The sequence below is a fragment of the Procambarus clarkii genome, chromosome 11 (genome assembly GCF_040958095.1).
Source record: "Procambarus clarkii isolate CNS0578487 chromosome 11, FALCON_Pclarkii_2.0, whole genome shotgun sequence".
Taxonomy (NCBI): Eukaryota; Metazoa; Arthropoda; class Malacostraca; order Decapoda; family Cambaridae; genus Procambarus; species Procambarus clarkii.
This window is the reverse complement of record NC_091160.1, coordinates 42242104-42261827: the sequence shown is the minus strand read 5'-3', so window position 1 is coordinate 42261827 and position 19724 is coordinate 42242104. Positions and strand designations below refer to the sequence as shown.

The 19724-nt window shown below is 38.1% G+C and overlaps 1 protein-coding gene across 8 annotated transcripts in view; it reads right to left on the bottom strand.

Moving 5' to 3' along the window:
* Positions 1-6739: 6739 nt before the first annotated feature.
* LOC138349677 (retinoic acid receptor RXR-alpha-B-like) overlaps positions 6740-19724 on the bottom strand; it is a gene marked incomplete at its 5' end in the record, with an annotated part of 30019 nt that continues 17034 nt past the window's right edge. For all 8 annotated transcript variants that reach the window (XM_069322702.1, XM_069322706.1, XM_069322703.1 and 5 more), the window contains 5 exon segments: positions 6740-10240; positions 12741-12925; positions 15269-15410; positions 16589-16671; positions 17564-17687. In XM_069322702.1, the coding sequence (XP_069178803.1) occupies positions 10160-10240; positions 12741-12925; positions 15269-15410; positions 16589-16671; positions 17564-17687 (615 nt within the window).

Here is a 19724-nt window from a genome sequence, read left to right as displayed (position 1 = left end):
ATTATGCAAGGTTATACAGTTACATATCTGATTTTATACTAAAAATGGACATTGAGAGGACACAAGAAAAAGTTCGCTTCCTAGAGGCTGTAGATTTCCTTGAACTCCTCCGACGCCGGGCAGGAACCTAGGACGCAGGAGGCATTTCCCCTCTGGATCGCGACACTGAGGTGCTGAAAGAGAGAACGTGCTGCTCTAGGGTCGCTTGGAACCAAGATCCTTAAGAAATCTACTTGCACTCTCTCCCCATGGGCCTAGGGTCTCAGACCCTATTAGAACGAAGTTGTCCCAATGATCTAGTTCCCTGTACTTGGCTGACTTGTATATTTCTGTGTCGCTGCGGCTCCTGCTTGGCCGGCAGAGACGTTGATGTATGTGGTTGCCAGGGTGGATACGCAAGTATAGTCCAATGCCAACTGTCTGCCACCCTTCCATGGGCGCAGTGTGATTCTGTCTGGTCAGCCGGCAAAGCTAACAGTCACGGTTCAGTAGGTTGTGGGGGGGCTCTTTCTCCGCTGGACACTGAGCAGAGGCAAGGCTTCTTTTAATGTCATTGACTTCGTCGTGTCTAGTGTGCCAACCACCAGATTTTCCACAGTGCAGGCCATGCAATCCATATTCGTCAGCATCTGCCTCGCCGCAAATACACCTATGAACAGTGTGGATAGGGGCAGCAAGGTGGAGAGCGACTGCAATACAGAGCTTCTGCGGTTCAAGACATGTGCCTGTCGCAGACATAGGGACTGCCAAAAGGAAGTCCCCTGCATGGGGAGCCTGCACAGCTGTGAGGCATGCACGATTACTGGGGGTTGTTGCTGCCTCCAGCAAAGCTGTGGCTTCTTTGTCTACAATGGAGCTGTCCCAGCTGGATTGTTTCTTGGCTTTCAGCATGGTTGGTCTGAGTGCGAGTCTGCCATGGCACCCCATTTCGTGTCGCATTCCGTGTAGTGGGGGTCCTGTATCCCGCTACATCACTCAGGGTGTCAGGTAGAATTTCCTTAACCAGGTCATCTGAGGCTGAGGAGGAAGACAGGAAAGCTGGGACAGCAATTTGGGTGGCAGTGCGGACACCCAAGCCACCGAGCCTGACAGGAAGAGTGGCTTGTTTCCACTGGCATTCGTTGAGAGAGAGGTTAACAACTTTCTAGCATGATCTTCAGTAAGAGGTCATATTCTTCAAGCTTTCGGTTGTCGTAAGATAGGGCGCACCTCAGAAAGTAGGTTAGCCTCGGAAGGTATAGGCATTTGGTGAGGAGATATAAAGCATCGTGGGCATCGATGTCACCTATTGTCTTCCCTCCTCCTAAGGTCTGTGATTTTCTTGTTCAAGGATCTCCTCAGTGGCGTTAGACCCAAGGAGGGTGCTGTTCTCGGCCCTAATGACATGGGCTCCAGGCAAGGCAGACCTTATTCTAGCTACGATGTGTGGGGTTGGAGGAGACTACTTCACACTTGGAAGGGTTCAGGAAGAGACCCAGGCTTACTTCTTGCTCCCTTATTTTCCTGATATCGTCCAAGAGGTGGTCTATGGTGCCAGCTATAGTGCCATCATCCAAAAACCAGATGTTGAACTCGCTGGACAAACTTTTGGTGATTTCTTTTAAGACTACGCAGAAAAAAAGGGGAGCAAGAGGATCACCTTGCTGAACACCTTCACATGATCTGATTTAGTGTTCACCAAAGAGCAGTTTTGACTCACCACTGTAGCACAATAGTATGAATGGGTAGAGGGGCTGGAAATGGCGATGTACGGCACAAAGTACTGCATCTCTTCTGACCATGTTGAAGGCATTCTTAAAGTCCAGTTTGAGCAGGGCCTTTTCATCAGAAATGTTGGTGATGTATGCTCATGCTGCATGGGCAGCTGCTTCACAGTTGGGGGGGATTCCAAATCCTAGCTGGATTGGTTTCAGCAATTCAGCCGCTTGCAGGCTGACAACCCTCGTAGCAGCCTTGGCAATCAGGCGTTGAAGTGTGTTGCCAACAGCGATTGGCCTGATTCCCTCCTTTTTGAGAGCACAGAGGGATGCACCAAAAAGAGGGGCCTGATGACAGGTATATCACCAGCCAGGCACGTGTTGACGAACTTTGTGAGTTTCATAAGAAGATCTTGTGCAGCATCACCAACCGCAGGATTTAACATATGCTTGATGTGTTGAGGTTTTAACCCTGTAAAGTCGCCTGCTGACCCAGGTGGAAAAGAAAGGGTTGCTTTGTAGACCTCAGATTCACCAACAGTTAATGGGTCTGAAATGGTGTCGGCTAGTGGCGGAACGATGTCGCCTTGAGGGGCTCTGGGTGGGTGCTTGCTTTGCATGACCTGTGCTGTGGCTGAGTTTCGAGGAGCAATTTTCTCGTCACTGGTAAGGACTCTAATAGCACTTGCGGTATTTCCCTCTTCAATTTTCTTGATTTGTGCTCTGATTTTGTACGTTTCCAGTATGTTACCATTTCTGCGGGGGGTGTGTGTGTGTGTGTATTATACATACGTGTGTGTGTGTATGTATGTAATGTATGTATGTATATATATATATGTGTATATATATATATAATATAAAATATATATATATATATATATATATATATATATATATATATATATATATATATATATATATATATATATATATATATATATATATATAATGTCGTACCTAGTAGCCAGAACGCACTTCTCAGCCTACTATGCAAGGCCCGATTTGCCTAACAAGCCAAGTTTTCCTGAATTAATATATTTTATCTAATTTTTTCTTATGAAATGATAAAGCTACCCATTTCATTATGTATGAGGTCAATTTTTTTTTATTGGAGTTAAAATTAACGTAGATATATGACCGAACCTAACCAACCCTACCTAACCTAACCTAACCTATCTTTATAGGTTAGGTTAGGTTAGGTAACCGAAAAAGGTAGGTTAGATTAGGTTAGGTAGGTTAGGTAGTCGAAAAACAATTAATTCAAGAAAACTTGGCTTATTAGGCAAATCGGGCCTTGCATAGTAGGCTGAGAAGTGCGTTCTGGCTACTAGGTACGACATATATATATATATATATATATATATATATATATATATATATATATATATATATATATATATATATATATATATATATATATATATAATTTTTTTTTTTTCATTCTCCAATCCTGTAAATAAAAAAATTGGTAGGCACAGATGTGAGGTCACACAAATTTGTAAATAATTTGGCTATAAGGTGCGCTGCACAGTGCCGTGGTTATGCCACAACTAATTGCGAGAGCCAACAAGATCAGATCCACTACCATAGCCCGTGCTACTTGGAACTTTTTGTTGTAGGTAGCAAATCTTAAACAAGAACAAGAGCCAACAAGAGATCAGTTAATCTCCTCAGAAGTTTTAGTAACCTTCAATTCCAATTATGTCCAATTCCTCTTAATGTTGGCCACAACCTTGGGATCCTTGGGATGTTTGTCATTTAGGGCCTTGGTGCTAGGTTTGCTTACAAAGGTATCACATGTAAGGAAGTTTTAAGAAATTTTCTGGGAATTGTCAGCTTAATAGGCTGGTCTAATAGCATTTTCCTTTGTTGAATCCATGTTCATACTTCCATGTCAAAATTCATATCCTTTAAGTGGTATATGATCCTTCAAATTGGTTTTTAATTCCTTACAGGAGATACTTAAATTAAGTGATACCAGTCTATAGTCAAGTCGTCTTTATACATAGCACTACATTAGTTATTTTTTCAAGTTTATCTCCCATTTCTTATTAGTTGAAAACTATAGCAAGAGTTGCAATGTTGCAACACAATGTTGCAGCTACCTCATTAATTATCCATCTTATCTTGAGGTTATCTTGAGATGATTTCGGGGCTTTAGTGTCCCCGCGGCCCGGTCCTCGACCAGGCCTCCACCCCCAGGAAGCAGCCAGTGACAGCTGACTAACACCCGGGTACCTATTTTACTGCTAGGTAACAGGGGCATAGGGTGAAAGAAACTCTGCCCATTGTTTCTCGCCGGCGCCTGGGATCGAACCCGGAACCACAGGATCACAAGTCCAGCGTGCTGTCCGCTCGGCCGACCGGCTCCCCATAGTTATGGGACCGGCTCCATAGTTAAGTATCACTACTGTTTTTGATGGGTATGTGATGGATGCCTGAGACCTCCAGTGAGTGGCAGTCGTCTTGGAAAAAATTCTCAGCATGCCCCAGGGTCGCGGGTTGGCTCAGTTCTGAGTGAGCAACCATGGCTGGCGCACATGCCTCTGACTCGATCCCCTGTCAGTCGCGGTGTTGAAAGATCACTTTCTGATGATGAAATTTAGACCTTATGGTTTGAATAAGATAACAGTAGTGATATTGATGAAGCAAGGCACAATAAAGACCTAACACAGGTGTCAGATACAAGTGGTACAGCACGAATGAGGACGATACCGCGAATGTACCCAGTACAGGGTGAGCGCCAGGCGTGACATCACATGCAGTCCTTGGAGTTGGTGCCTACCTACCAGAGGCCACGAACCTGGCTCCCTTCAGAGAGACGCAGGGAGCAATAGCTGTATGAGCTCTACATTTGGTGTGTCATGTCTGCCGTCAACTGGGGATACCTCCAGAAGGGTAGGCAAGCCATTACAAACCTCTAACTGGTTAAAATTGCAACCTACTGTACATCCGAAAAGAGCCAAAGAACTCCCCCTCAATTGAAAACGATGAAACAAGCAACACGTCATCCAACTAACGCGCCCACTCGTTAGTGCCTCACCCTCCCTCGGGAGGAGGGGAACACACTCAGGCGAACAAGTCGCACCACCCCCAGTTCGTTGGCTGATGTGCCAGGTGCGGAAATTGTCTGTCTTTGCCGACTGTGTGTGTGGCGGTTAGGTGTTCCTATAAATCTACTGGGTTGCCTGTGCCTAGGGATCCCTTACCTAGGTGCCCAGTAAGTACTTTCTTTGTGGTTCAGGGTTACCTTTCCTGGGGCGTTCAGGTCTCACTCCAGTTAGAGGCCTTCATCGCTTAATGTTGTTCTTGCCCTTGGGGTTCACGGGGGGAGGGGGGGGTCTTGGGTTTCTCGTGTTGCCCAGGGCAGGGAGTGGGTTTGTGCTGGGTGGGGCACACTGCGGCTGGCACAGCCTGCTTCAGCAGTGGCCGACGTTTCTTTCTGAGGACCGGTTAGTCTGTGTTGCTTCGGGGTTCTTTTTGTTTGTTTTTAGTGCATTCTTGTTTCTTGGCAGAGGAAGTCTGTCTAGCTTCCTATTAGATTAGCCTAGGTTGTGTTTCGTAGTTGTCGTCCTGTTGCCGCGAGGTCTCACAGCGATGCCGGTTACTAGTTTGCCTGCAGCATAGAGGATTTACCGGCTTAGCTGGCCCCGAGTGCCTTGGCTTCCCGTAGGGCTTACGTACCCTACGGTCCCTGGAAATCCCTGTAGAGCTTGGTGGTACCATGGACACGTCTTCTAAGACCCATCTCGCCTTGTGCGATACCGAGGGATGTTCGTTGCCCTTGCCTCATGGTCACGATAATCCATCCTGCCTTCATGCTGCCTGTTGGGTCGGTGACACCTAGTGGTAGAAAATAATAATAAAAAAAAAAGTCTTGCGGGATGTGTTCCCCGCTTGTTATTCAATTTACCCATTCTTCGTCTGAGAATGTTTGGGGTCAGACGGTGATTTGAATGCATGCTAGGTAGTCCGTTAATAGGGAATTAAGAAACTTAGATTGTCATACCCATTAGGAAGACCTGGACAAAATAAGTGTGGAGAGCAACATTTGGCAGATGGAATTTAATGTGAATAAATGCCATATTTTGGGAAGTGGAATAGGAGAAAATAGGTTGCACACAACCTACAAATTATGTGAAAGTTTATAAGAATTCCAATAGAGAAAGAGATATAGGGTTTGTTCTTGATAAAAAAAATCTACAGTATCTACAAAACAGTAACAGGAATCAATAAGATTTACAAATTATTTTTGAAAACTGCAACTTAAAGAACAAGAGGACAGGTTCAAACTAAGGAAACAAGCTACTGAAAAAAACATCAAAAATTTCACTTTTGCAAACATAGCATACCTCTCATGTACCTATACTTAGGTAATTACACCTTGAAAATCCTCTGAATTTGACTTTGACATGAATCATCTTTGTTACAGCATTGTATTGGCAATAGCGTATCTGAATGATATCTAGTACTGTAATTCCTTAATATTATGAGATATATAGTTCTGTAGCCATATTGGCTTACAGCTTTTTGATAATTGCCTATTTCATACTCTTTATATTAATCTTGATGATATTCAAAATACATGAAAACTATACCAGCCTGTACTCCTTGTATCAACTGGTTGGCACTTCACCACTTGTCCTCATTTCTGCACTCTTCTTCTTCTGAGATATGCCAACCCTTTTGTGATGGACCATATCTAGTTTACATTTTACTTGTCGGGTTTAAAAAAATTACCAGGTTATAGTATGACAATTGTTATGTCAGTAGTGTATATCTAGTCTAGGAATGGAACTAAAAGGTCATACAGTATATGTATGGTAAGATTGTCAGGTTATCAAGATGCTACTAAGGTAATTAAAGATTGGTGTTTATTTATGTACACTATTTCAATAACATTTTCCTCCAGTATTTAGGTTAATATTATTTTCAATGTTTGCCAAATACAATTTGCAGATTATACTGGAAAAAATATTTCATATTTGGTACATATGGAAAAGTTGAAATTTTTTGTCAGTAAAGTTTAATAAAATAAATAATCTGCATTTAGATGCCTTTATTTCAACATGCCTATGAAGACACAACACTGGAATTAGGGGAACACATGTATATTGTTTTACTTCAATAATTAAATGTGGCATACGGCTGAAAGATATCGTACTTTATATTTTCTCCTTAATTCATTTAGAACAGTCACTGTTGGTAAATGGGAAAAAGTCACTTAGCTAGGTGAGCCTTTGCCAGTGCTTCATTCAAGTGTGAGCTTCAACAGCCCTAGTAGAGTATGCATTATGCAACGCTCAATGTATTGTTGTGGTGGGATGGGACAGAGAGGTGGGAGGATATGGGAAGGAGAGGTTGCATGGGGGATGGGATGGGAAGGAGAGGGGGCAGCGGTTGGGTGGAGGGAGAAGGGGTGGAACAGGGTTTGACGTTGAAGAGCAAGTCTTGCTGAAAGCACCCTACACAACAACATTGAACAATATCAGTGTACTTTCAGCATCACTGCATCACTTCTTGCAAAACTTCTTAGACACTTTAGTTTGATATTTTCTTCTATTTATGGGAAGCCCTGCCCAAGCTGCATATATCACTCCCCAAGACCTCTCGTGCTCCACTTAAAGATGTACAAGCTTTGTGTTGTGTGCTCCTCCATTAGCTTTGATAAACCTCACACTTGCATGACACAAAATACAGGTTCACTGTGAAGTGATTCTTATTAGTTCTTTCATATTGTTAATTCTCTAGCAAACACTGGATCCAAGGTATGCATTACCCTTTATCCATAAATTGCAAGGGTTAATTAACATTTACAAGTTCTCCAGTATCTTTGAACAACACTTAAAATTATAGATATTAAGACTATATACAAAATGTTTTTCACTCAATTTCATAGCTGGCCATTGCCAACAAAAACAGTTTTGCGACATCCAAATTACAAACTGTATGTTTTGTAACATTTCTAAACTTGAGCACTGGGCGCATAATTCACACAGCAAAACAAAACAAAATTATTACAAAAGTGAAAAATTTCTAAATATGACTACAGTCTAAAATTCTTCTATATGATCCTATCACCACAGGAGAGAGAGATACATTGCCTTAAGCACAATTTTATCTTGAGGAGGATCTAGGCAGGAAAATGGTGTAAATTACATTTCATAAAATCACATTCACAATAGAAATATGAAATGATGCTAGCTTAAAGGATTGCAGTTAACCATTTTGACCCATTATCAACTAGATAATCTTGTTACAGTATATGATCCAAAGTTTTACTAATTATATTCACAGGTATGGTATGCTTTGTATTTGTTTAATTAACACTTTCATATAAAACAAAGAATTTTTGTATATATCAATATATGCTGCAGTAACAAGTGATATATAGATTTAATATTTCATATAACCTATGCGAGTTGATACTATGAAGAGTCAACATTAAAGGACAACTAAACATTGGACCGCCTTCTGCATTGCAGGGCAGCAAGTGCATTCACAACCGGGTAGAGTGACCAGAAAAATTACAACATTAACGTTAAGAAACGCTAACTTTATAATATCACCCTAAGATTCATAACAATGAATCGCCTTGTACGAGGTAAAAAATATTCTTGCACGTGTTACTATTGTACCATTTCCAGAATTATTAGCACTGAAGAATTTTATACAACAATGATCATAATATATACAAGAGCCAGTGATGTAACACTTCGTGCAAACAGATCATGTATATTAATTCAAGTCAGGATTAAATATTAGTTCTGCATAGAAACCAATTTTAGAAATAAAATAGGATTAGTATGGTATTCTTTAAATTTATCCATTCTTGAATACAGCGAGTACAGCTACCTACGAATATTAAATATTCACTAAAATAATAAATGAATTGTGTTAATACAGTATTTGTTGCAAACAACTTGATGACTGCAAGTGACTTTGTCAATTATACCCCTTGCAATAAATTGGAGAACAAGAATTGGCATTGTCTGAAATTGCACACAAGCTAAAAGAATACATTTAGTACTACACATAGGATGAAAAATGAAATGATATTTTATGTACAGTTACACTGGGATGATTGTGCTCAAGCATGTTGGCTCATTCAACATGAAATATAATTTTTCCAAATATCTTTCAACATTAAACATACACATTGAACACTTGGATTGACATGACTTCCTAGGTACAACACACAAACTATGACATTATATTGCATGAAGTCCATTTGAGAAATTTATATATATATATATATATATATATATATATATATATATATATATATATATAATAATATATATATTAAAATAATAGAAACAGTTGACAGCACCCGTCTCGTACAAATATGCCATTAATGTACTGAGTTACAAATTTTAATGGTGTTATGGTGATATCAACTTATTGTGTAGAATCACTCGAATGTATGCCAACACACACACACACACACACACATTATTATGCTAAATGCCATAAACTGGCTTTCAATAGTTTCATGTGCAAGCAAGTTTTCTTGGGATATCAGTTTCAACTTTACTTTCATTGGTTACCAGCATTGTTCTAGAGTATAGCATTACTACAGGTTCCTACATCAACAGTATGTATGTAGACTGCATTATACACGCCAAAAGACCTAATAAGACATAAATATATGTCTATAAAATGTAATAAAAAGATTACAAGTTTTGTCACATGTTTGTACTGTATACCATTCATAAAGTATTCTGTCCAAGTGAAGTTTGATAACAAATTAATCAAAGCCGTTCCATTTATTGTAAATTCTTCACTGAAAGCACAAGTGTTAGGAATAAAGTTGAACACTAAACAATAAAGAAGTTATTAGCATATTATAATACTCATTTTACAGTCAATACTCATGGAACAATGAGTTTTGAATATCAGTACATAAAATGGGTTGTTTATATAAACTTTTAACAAATTAAAGTGTATAAATACTTTGGATGTGCAAAATGTAATAATTACTAATTGGGAAATGGATCCCTCATCAGTTTCCTTGAGTTTTAAAGCTGGCCGGACTTTCTTGGCAGCAACAATTTAGTATCCATTGCAGCTCGCATTATCTTGGGTAGTCTCTCCCGACTGGTTCAGTCTTATAGCAACAAATTTCACTCGTGCAACCACAACCATGTTTATTTTGCTTTGCTTTTTTCTATGCTTAGCAGATATATATATCACTTGCCAATTAGCCACAGTTCATGACAATGCCAACTACTTCCTTGTTTTTACTAGTGTCTTCACAGGTCAGTTGTCTCTCACTATAATTAAAACAATTATAATGTACACACATTTAGTCTTTATACTAAGAACAGCAACATCAAGACCTTATAAGAAATTCTCAGTGGTTCAGTAAGGCTCATTTCATAGTACACTATATGATTAAAAATCTGTTTAACAGAAACACTAAGTCATGACTGCTTTTATATTGCATGTGTTATCATATCTTAACTTGAAGGGGAAGTGTTGTTGGGGTTTTCCATAAGCATTTTCATCAAGTAGTTGTCCAGAGGTGTATCTCCAATTAGCTGTGGAAGAAAAGAAAAGTATATAATATGCAATACCTTTATCCTTGTTATCTTTCCTGCTATGTGTATACTGTGTATGCTGGTAATGACTGAAAACCTTGGCAACAAATTGAACAAATTTATTGCTAATATGCAGAACTTTTAGGATGAAGTGTAACATCTTGTTGGCCATACAGTATTTCCAAAGGTCAGAATTAATTTTAATTTAACCAAACATGATGCCTGGTGTTTGTGCAGTAATGGAGAGCATAGTTTTGCAATATGAGAATTAGGTGCATATTGGTGCATGTGTGAGATTGTTTGTACTGCTTCTGGCAGCATGGGCTGCCCTCTTCATATGACCTGCCATATCACAGTACTGGAACACTGTGATAACCATCTTTAGCTTACTTCCACTTGCTTTATAGTTAGACTTGCCAACCCTGGCCTGCAACTGGGCTTGTCTTGTGATAACTTAATTTGAAAGTGTTTTACAGTTTTTGTTTTATTTGTGTACTGTTTAGAAAACATTTTCCCATGTAAATTGAGGGCTTACTGTACTGGATATTCAAAACTAGATCAAGATGAGATTTAAGTTAAAAAAAAAAAAATCTGGGTTAACTAGATTCGTCTGTTATGTTCCCTGGCAAGATGATTGCCTCACGTGGAGACTGGTACATGATATGAACATAATGACATGCTAATGTAATGAGAGATGAAGATACACATGATATACTGCTATAGTAGTTACAACAGAGCCAATAAACACAAGATTTAATAGTTACTTTTATAACGTGCCTTTTTTTGTGATCTTGATAATATCAAGGTGTACACGAACACACGTTCTATCATAACAACACAGGGTCCTGTAGTATAGTGGCGTACATTCTTGACTCACAATTGGGGATCCCAAGTTCAATTACCAGGCAGGACAGAAATGATTGGGAAGGTTTCCTTTCACCTGATGCCCCATATTCCTCTAGCATTAGATTCCTGAGAGTTAGGCAACTATTGTATTCACCTAGTTGTGCTTGCAGGGGTTGAGCTCTGGTCTTTTGGCCCGCCTCTCAACTCTCAATCAATCAACTATTACTAACTACTAACTAATTTTGTTTTTGGAGGGGGGGGTCTGGTGCTTGCTTGCCCAAAGTGCAAAAGTGTTAAGGAAGGTTTCTAATTCCTGGGATTGACTCGTTCTTCTCTTCTCTGGATGCTTTCAACTGAATTTGTCCATTGTATAGTACTGTGGCCAAAACTGAACTGCATAATGTAAATGGAACCTAAGGAGGGAAAGAACAAGACTAGGAATAATGTTAGACATCTTGTTTCCAATGCTTATAGAGATAAATCCCAGTATCCTATTAGCTTTATTCTGTATATTTATGCATTGATTGTTTGCCTTTAGATCCCTACTAATTAGACTAATCTTTCTTGCATTCAGGTTTTGCAATGTCAGCATTTTCTTTTAGTTTTCTTAGTTATTTTTAAAATAACTAGTTTGACAGTTATTCTAGATTAACTTCCACAGTCTGCTTTTGTACAGAGCTTTTTTCTTTTTGTAAGGTCTTCATATTATGGGCATCCATTTTGGGTCATTGTTATTAGACCTAGTAAATTTATAAGGCATACTACATTCTTTGACTTTCTTAAGGAAGTTTTAAAAGAGAAATAAATTGAATGACATAACAATGCACATGTTGCCCACTACTGTGCCACGTCCCCAGGGAAGCCCACTGCCAATGTTGAGGTGCACTTACTCTGCCCTTCCCAGGAAGGATGGCAGGTGATGGCATCATTTCAATTGCTCTATAAACTGATGCCACATGCTACTTGCTAAGTATATAATGTATTAGAACTTTGCTGTTGACTTGAGTTATTCCACACATGGTGTAAACTAAATTTATTTACACATACCAGTACCGGTACTTGGCAAAAAGTGAATACTGTATATAGGCCTACAATGTAATATGTACATGTGAAGTATATGGCACATAGTGCATTCCTGGCACTGCTCATAAGAAGCATCCATCTCCTTTCCTGCTGTTCTATCTGGTAATGCCATCCAGAAATATTCAAACACCAGCAGGAGGTGCAAAAGTGCGATTTGATAATTGCTTGGTCTGTGGTAGTATAAGATAACTTCATCAATAATAAGCAATTAAAATATATAGCACAATTTTTTCACGGATCTAGGTTACATGTGTGTACAATGTATTATATCCATATATCATTTATATTAAAACTGGGTTATGGTAACTAAGATGAATACACGATAACAGCATTATTCCAAGAATTAACGTATGGAAGAGAATAAATTCAAAAACAAAAATGTAGAGGTAAAGGGAGAAAGCAAGTGGGCTAAAAGATAACCGTGTGTGTTGAAGTAACATAAGGTTCTGGCACTTAAAGCCAGATTTCTACCATACAAAAATATTAAAAAGAAAGAAAAACGTTTGAGCAAACTCTTAAACTACTATAATTTGCATAACTAAAAAATGTGATGTAGGTCAAAACTTTGTACCTTAAACAAAAAGAGATACTCTAGGCATTTTAAGCCAATTGATCTGAGCGCTGGTAGTCGTAGCAATAGCTTGGCAAACCTGCCAGGTTCTTCAGGGTAGCTAGTACGTGTGTACTCTTCTAGTGCTGCGTAAACCTTCTCGCGTAGAATCTCCACATCATTACAGCATGTGAGTCCCTTAGCATCTGGGTGAGGTGAACACATCCATTAATATTCTTGTGTAGAGATATGTACTTTGTAAAATCAAGAAAAGTACAATGTTTAAATTGGTAAATAATAAAAAGCACGGAGTACATATAGTTATGCCAGTAATTAGTAACTGTAAATGATTACTGTACTTTTATTTACATGCAACACGGGGAAATACATTCAAAGCCTAGGAAAAATACAGTATATGCTTAACCCTTACACTGCTACAGCCTGGGATGTAAATGAGGGTACAAGCTTGGGCTGGGTGAAAATATATTTGAATTATGTGAAAATTAATATTAAATGTTAAACAAATCTCCAACATATTGGCTTCAGCGTCGTAAAAGTTTCATCCCAATATTTTCAGAAATGGATTTTAGACAATTTTTTTTAAAAGAACAACATTTTGTAGATAAGGAGAACAGCTCCTATTAAGTGAAACTGAGTGATAATGCAGTAATAAGGAGATGCAAGCACCTGTCCCATGCACAAAGAAGAATAGTAGTTTGAAGTGTCCACAAAGTGGATATGCAGCCGGTGCTTTTATAGCAGTGCTGAGTAATACATAATAACACATAATAATGAGCAAGTATGTTATGCTCTATTTTGTTATATATCATACAAATACATTGTTCAATAGTAATACCTCTTACTTTCACTAATGTCCATAATTTTTGTTTATGGTATTTTTTTTCTTTGCTTATTATCTGATTTTGTTGTAACCTCTACACCCGGGAGAATGCACTTTTCCATAACTATGTGATGAAAGAATTAAATTGGTCAACAAATAAATAAGTCATAACTGGCAGAACTTGGGACTTTTTTATTTTTTATTTTTTTGGCTGATTTTTTCACAGATTTCAAACTCTATTTTCCTTGTTTCTTTATATTTTGATAATTAGGGCTTTTTGACTTATATAAAGTATACCCTAAATCATTATAATTATTATAATATGGGACCTCGCGGCTGAGTGGACAGTGCTCGGGATTCGTAGTCCTAGGGTCCGAGGATCGATCCCCAGATCAATCGGAATCAAATGGGGCAGAGTTTCTGGCACCTGACAGCTGAGTGAACAGCGCCTCGGATTTGTAGTCCTGAGGTTCCGAATTCGATCCCCAGTGGAGGCGGAGACAAAGTGTCGGCCACTCCTCGTTGCGTTTTGATTCTCGATACCAAATTAGTTTTGTTATGGTGAGCAAAATGTGCAGATTCTTACATATATATAACCTGTGTGTATAGTATAATAATGGCAAAACTATTTATTTATTGTTTTACGAACATAATTGAATCACTAATATGTACACCATAATTTTGAATATAGCGATGATTCACACATTTGATTATATAAATATCACACTACACACTATTGAATAATATTACTGCAAAGGCACTAAGAAAAAATCACATTTAAATAATTAGGTAATAATATCTTTGTGGCAACTCCCAACTGACAGCTCGGGTGGAACAGACCACCTCCAGCGCTTGCTTTGTCAACGCCCTTTTTTTTTTTTCCCCCTCGACTTTCCCACCCTATTGCGGTCAAAATATGCCACCTATGATGCTTTTATTATTTTTCCCATGATCAGGGAATATAAATAAACACTTATAAAATGAAATAATTTTTTTTTTCTTGCACCTGGGCATGTTGCAGGCTAAAATCACAAGAGCTGCCCAGGGGTTAATACTATCTGTGCCTAGGCTTCAATGACCCAAAACTCACACCCATAATTACTCAATGGAAATTGGCGATCAGATTCATAAGGAACTGCATCCTAAGACCACATACAATACCCTTATTCAAATCTTAAATATATAAACACTACACATTATCATGGGCTGTCTACATCTCCAAAACATTCTAATCCCAACATATTACCAAAACTACCAGTACTTAACTACTACTACTTTGGTAAAGTAAAGTATGCCATTTAGTAACAAGTGTAGACTTATGATGATATTTATCTGGTAGCAAATTTTTTTGTTTGTATTCCAATATTGACATTCTCAGCCTCAGTATGTGACCATATATAAAAAATGGCCTAACAATTTTTTTATATATACAAGACAATCTATAAGAGAAAAGTAACGACCGTATAGTACTGCGCAAAATGCCATAAGGCGCTCTGAGAGTTGTGCTAGTTTTTAATTAGGCTATATTTTAATATTTTTGTTAATGTTTTCATCACTGTTTTGAAATGAAAATGGTTGAGTTTGGAAACATTTTTATATTAACATTACCTGAACATTTATAAAAACAACAAAAATATGTCCTTGACAATTGCACTATGAGGTTTTTGCCAAAACCAGGCAAAACCAGGTGTGGTGGTTAAGTACATACCTGGGTTATAGAGAACTATGGAGCGCAGACAGCCTAATTCTGTCTTGTCCATCTTCATCTCTTTCATTTTAGCAACCAACTCTGATAACACTCGGTCAAAAATTGCCCCCACACCTTCCTGATGAGCACTACTTCTGTGTACCTGAAATAAAAGTAATGCCATTTCAAATGGTAGTGTGTATCAATTAAGATATAAAACAGTATGACAATTTCAAATTTGGTTTTTGAGATAAGCATAATAATTTAACAAATATTCCAAACTGGGAATCAGCGAAGCATTCCAGGTGTTTCATATTCACGTCACATCCTACAAAGCCAATGCCAAGTCAAGTATTGATTTTTTATGTTGATAAAGTATATAAATCCTACAGATAAGAAATTATGTATGTCAATAACTTAGAATTAGAGCAATTATTATACAGTAAAAAGCAATATTTAAAGGTAAAAATTTCAATTATGGATTTTCAAAATGCATTATTGTAGTTACTGCATTTGATTTAAAACAAATTTGCAGTTATCAGAAATTGTGATCACTGTCCTTCACATGACATAAAACTATATCAATGTTATTACCAGCTCTTGTATTCCATCTATGTTCAAACATGTCTACACTACATAAACATTATCTATGCATTACACAGACCATGTTTATAGGTCAATTTGTTACAGGGAGTCACATCTTACGAACAGAGATTCCCTCGTCCCTGTTTTTGTCTCAGTCCATTATATAAATGTCCACATGACCTCTAGTGTCATGCTGCAACCCACACTTACAGTCACCACAGCCTCACATAACAAATATTTACACTATTTGTTCAAATTTATACTTTAAAATTATTCTTTATATACTGTAGTGTAATAAATATTTACTATAGCTCCTAAAAAACACGACCTCTCTTCATTACGTGGTATCAGTAGTAAATGTTGTCAGGGAATCTTTATGGGAGTACAGTATTGTTGGTGGAAAGCTGACAATGTTTGTGGATCCTCAGTTACTCCACAAGTCACACGACTGGAACAAGACCAGATTGTTCACTGTGCTTGTGGGACTGGAGGCTTGGTGATGGGAGGAGGGTGGAAGGTGCTTGTTTGTGCAACAAATTACATTTATATACTTTTATTTATGTACTGTAATTAGATCTCTTCAGTCATCAAAAACTGCCAACTTTTAAAGCAGAGTAATGCTTTTCTTTCAGATAAAGAACAAAGTTTCTTGTACTATTTTTTCCCAAAATATTTGTTTTATACTATATTGTACAGTATTTTGTGAACTAATTTTGTTCTTTGCACCTTGCTCAGAGAATACAGCTAGATAATTACCACGAGTCCTGTAGCTAGTACAATCCCGTCTTCAACTCCCATACTTCGATGTGAAAAGGACGCAATAAGTAGTTCATTCCAACCTGCAAAAAAAAATTTAGTTAATCATAACACAAAAGATTATAAAAGGCAAAATATAATTTTAATTTTTTTTAAATTTGAAGTTGCAGTGCACAAAGTTCTGCATACAGTCATTGCAGTGAGACAGACATTACTGTGCTGTGTACCATGTTCACTTTCTCAGGTGGCATTTCTTAACCAGTTTTAATTAAAAGTAACTATTCTTATTAATTCTTCACCATCTTGGTATGGTGAAGAACAGCCTTCACAGCCTTCTTCACCACTATAATTCACCACCACCACTTCACCACTATATACAAAGCCCAAAACACTTTGCGTAATAGTGGCTTTAGGCATTGTATGTACTAGCTCTTATCTATAAATCTATCAATTTTTGTATAACCTCTTGTATGTATGTACTTTACATGAATAAACATTTATTTATTATTTATTTTATTACTATGCTTTAGTTATCAACTGCAGGGTTACCCCAGCTTGAGGTGTGCCAGGGATACACCACCCAGCTTTGTCAGCTAACATGCCACATACTCATTAACAAACAAATGATGAAAAGGAAATACACACACATTTAAGTATGCTATTTTTAATGAAAATAGTGAGATTTTACCAGAACTGAGTAATTAAAAAAAGTAACAGTATCAATTAAAAAGTAAGAGGCAGTGTCGTGTTGCTGGTTACAGCTTTTAAGAGGGTTTTCTATGATTACCTCAATCCAGCAGTAGAGTCCTTCATGAAGATATGGCAATGTGCTAAACTTGTACTTGCACGGACACTCAAGTAAGTTTTGCCAGGCTGTAACACCTTACTATGAGGAGTGCTAAGGTCGACAAATGTTAAGAAACTACTTGAAAGATGTCATCTGTTCTTAGCTACCACACTTTGCTTGTTACTCACCAGCCTTAAGTAAGACAACTTGGTCATCAACAGGAAGGTCTGTGAAGTGTGGGATGTGCTTGGCCCATTCTACCAGTTGGACTAAGTGTCTGTCTGCAGCCTGGCAAATGTTGGTTAAAGCATCCTAAAGAGAGAAAACACATTGGCATTAAATATGTGAAAGTAATAAGGGCAATAGTAATTTGTTTTGTGTATTTCCACCACATTGGAAGTGATGCCATTGTCCAAGTTGTCCCATGCACTCTTATCTATCCAACATAAGCTCTCAATAGCATAAACAACAAATTCATTTTGAAGAGTAACATGACTCAAGTTGAATGTAAAATATTTTAGACAATTATTCCTCCATGAGACGTATACATTACATTCCCAAGAATTTATTGTACCTGGAGTGGTAAATCAATACTAATTTTATGTAAAAGGTGAATTATAGTACAAGTTAGTCCATTTATAAGGCCAGGATTCATCAAACATTTACACATCCAGTACAAAACATGCACACCTTTCAACAATCATAGCAGCTTTGTTTACATGTATTAAATACATATTAGCTCTGAAGCACTATGAAGATGTTTATACAACAATAATCATGGATTGTGATGTTTCAAAGTTTGTAAACTGTTTGTAAATTGTAAACTAAATGAACACAGTAACAATGATTGAGGAAAAATATACACGTTTTATAAGTGGACGTGTAAATGTTTGACGTATCCTGGCCTTGGCAGACATCATTAATGCCTGGTAATAATAATGGGGAAAATTATTAAATCACTGATGCAGCTATCATTCCACAAGTGACAGGTAATCTGAAGGTTGAGCAGAGTACAAGGCATGACAATGTAAATAAACACAAAGTTAAGAGACTTGTTTAAAACTGTCCAGCTAATATAATGTTACAACCTGCATAATTGGCTGCAAAATTCTGCTGGATTGTACTGTACCTGAACCATCCTTGATATCAAAGGCTCTCCTAAATTCAAGCATGTATTGTTTGTGGGTTTGATTGCTGATATGGGTTCCTTAGTTTCATAAATAATGCATGCAAGGGCAAAGAAAATTTGCCTTTTACACATTATATTTTTAATTAATATTTTAAACAGAGCATGCTGGGATTAGGGTGGACCAAAGTCATGAGCTTTTTGCCAACACAAACCAGCATTAAGGCGCTCAGTACTGTACCGGTACTGGACCAACACAAACCAGCATTAAGGCGCTCAGTACTGTACCGGTACTGGACCTATTTTGTAAACTTGTCCTTATAACTTACTCCAATATTTAGCTTTTCTTATAGAAAATTTAACATATTGAAGGTTAATATGCAAACCTTACACACAAAATTTAAATGAAAAGTTTTCTATAAATTTTTGTTTATAATTTTTAAATTTGTATAACATTTATGCAAACACTTGATTTGGAATGCGACCACCAGACGTCTCTGTGGAAAGTGGTCTTGTTTATTAAATTTAATGTGATGATTATAACAATAGGCGGTTCCTGAATAGACTTGCATAATAGTTGATATAACAACTTTGAGTTTGGGGAGATGGCTGCCATTAGTCCCTAGTGCGGTTCAAGATGCGAAGCTCCTGCTACTAAGATTGCACTTTAATTAATTTTGATAAATGGGTAAAAAGTTAACCAAAATTTTAGAAACTTCTTGGGACTATCCTGTGGAGAGCTCCCTGAAGCTATCCCACCTTGAGGTTACCTTGAGGTGCTTCCGGGGCTTAGCGTCCCCGCGGTCCGGTCGTCGACCAGGCCTCCTGGTTGCTGGATTGATCAACCAGGCTGTTGATCAGTCCGGCAACCAGGAGGCCTGGTCGACAATATAGTGCTGTTCTATTTTGGGTCATCAGTCAGAGTTCTTGTTGCCTACCAGGGACCATGATCCAGAACCTGGCCCCCACAGAGAGGTGCAGGGAGCAATGGCCTATGAACACTTTACATTTGAAGTACAGTACAGTATATCATACTTGCCATCAACCAGGGAAGGGACCCAGAAAGGTAGGCAAAACAAAACAGACAACTGTCTGGTTGAAAAATGTGACCTACGTCCTCCAAAGAGCAAAAGAATTTTCCCCATAAAGAAAACAAACAAGCAACACTTCGCTCAACTAGCCCCCCCGCTCCTATGCACCACAGGGGGAGGGGAAGCCAGCAA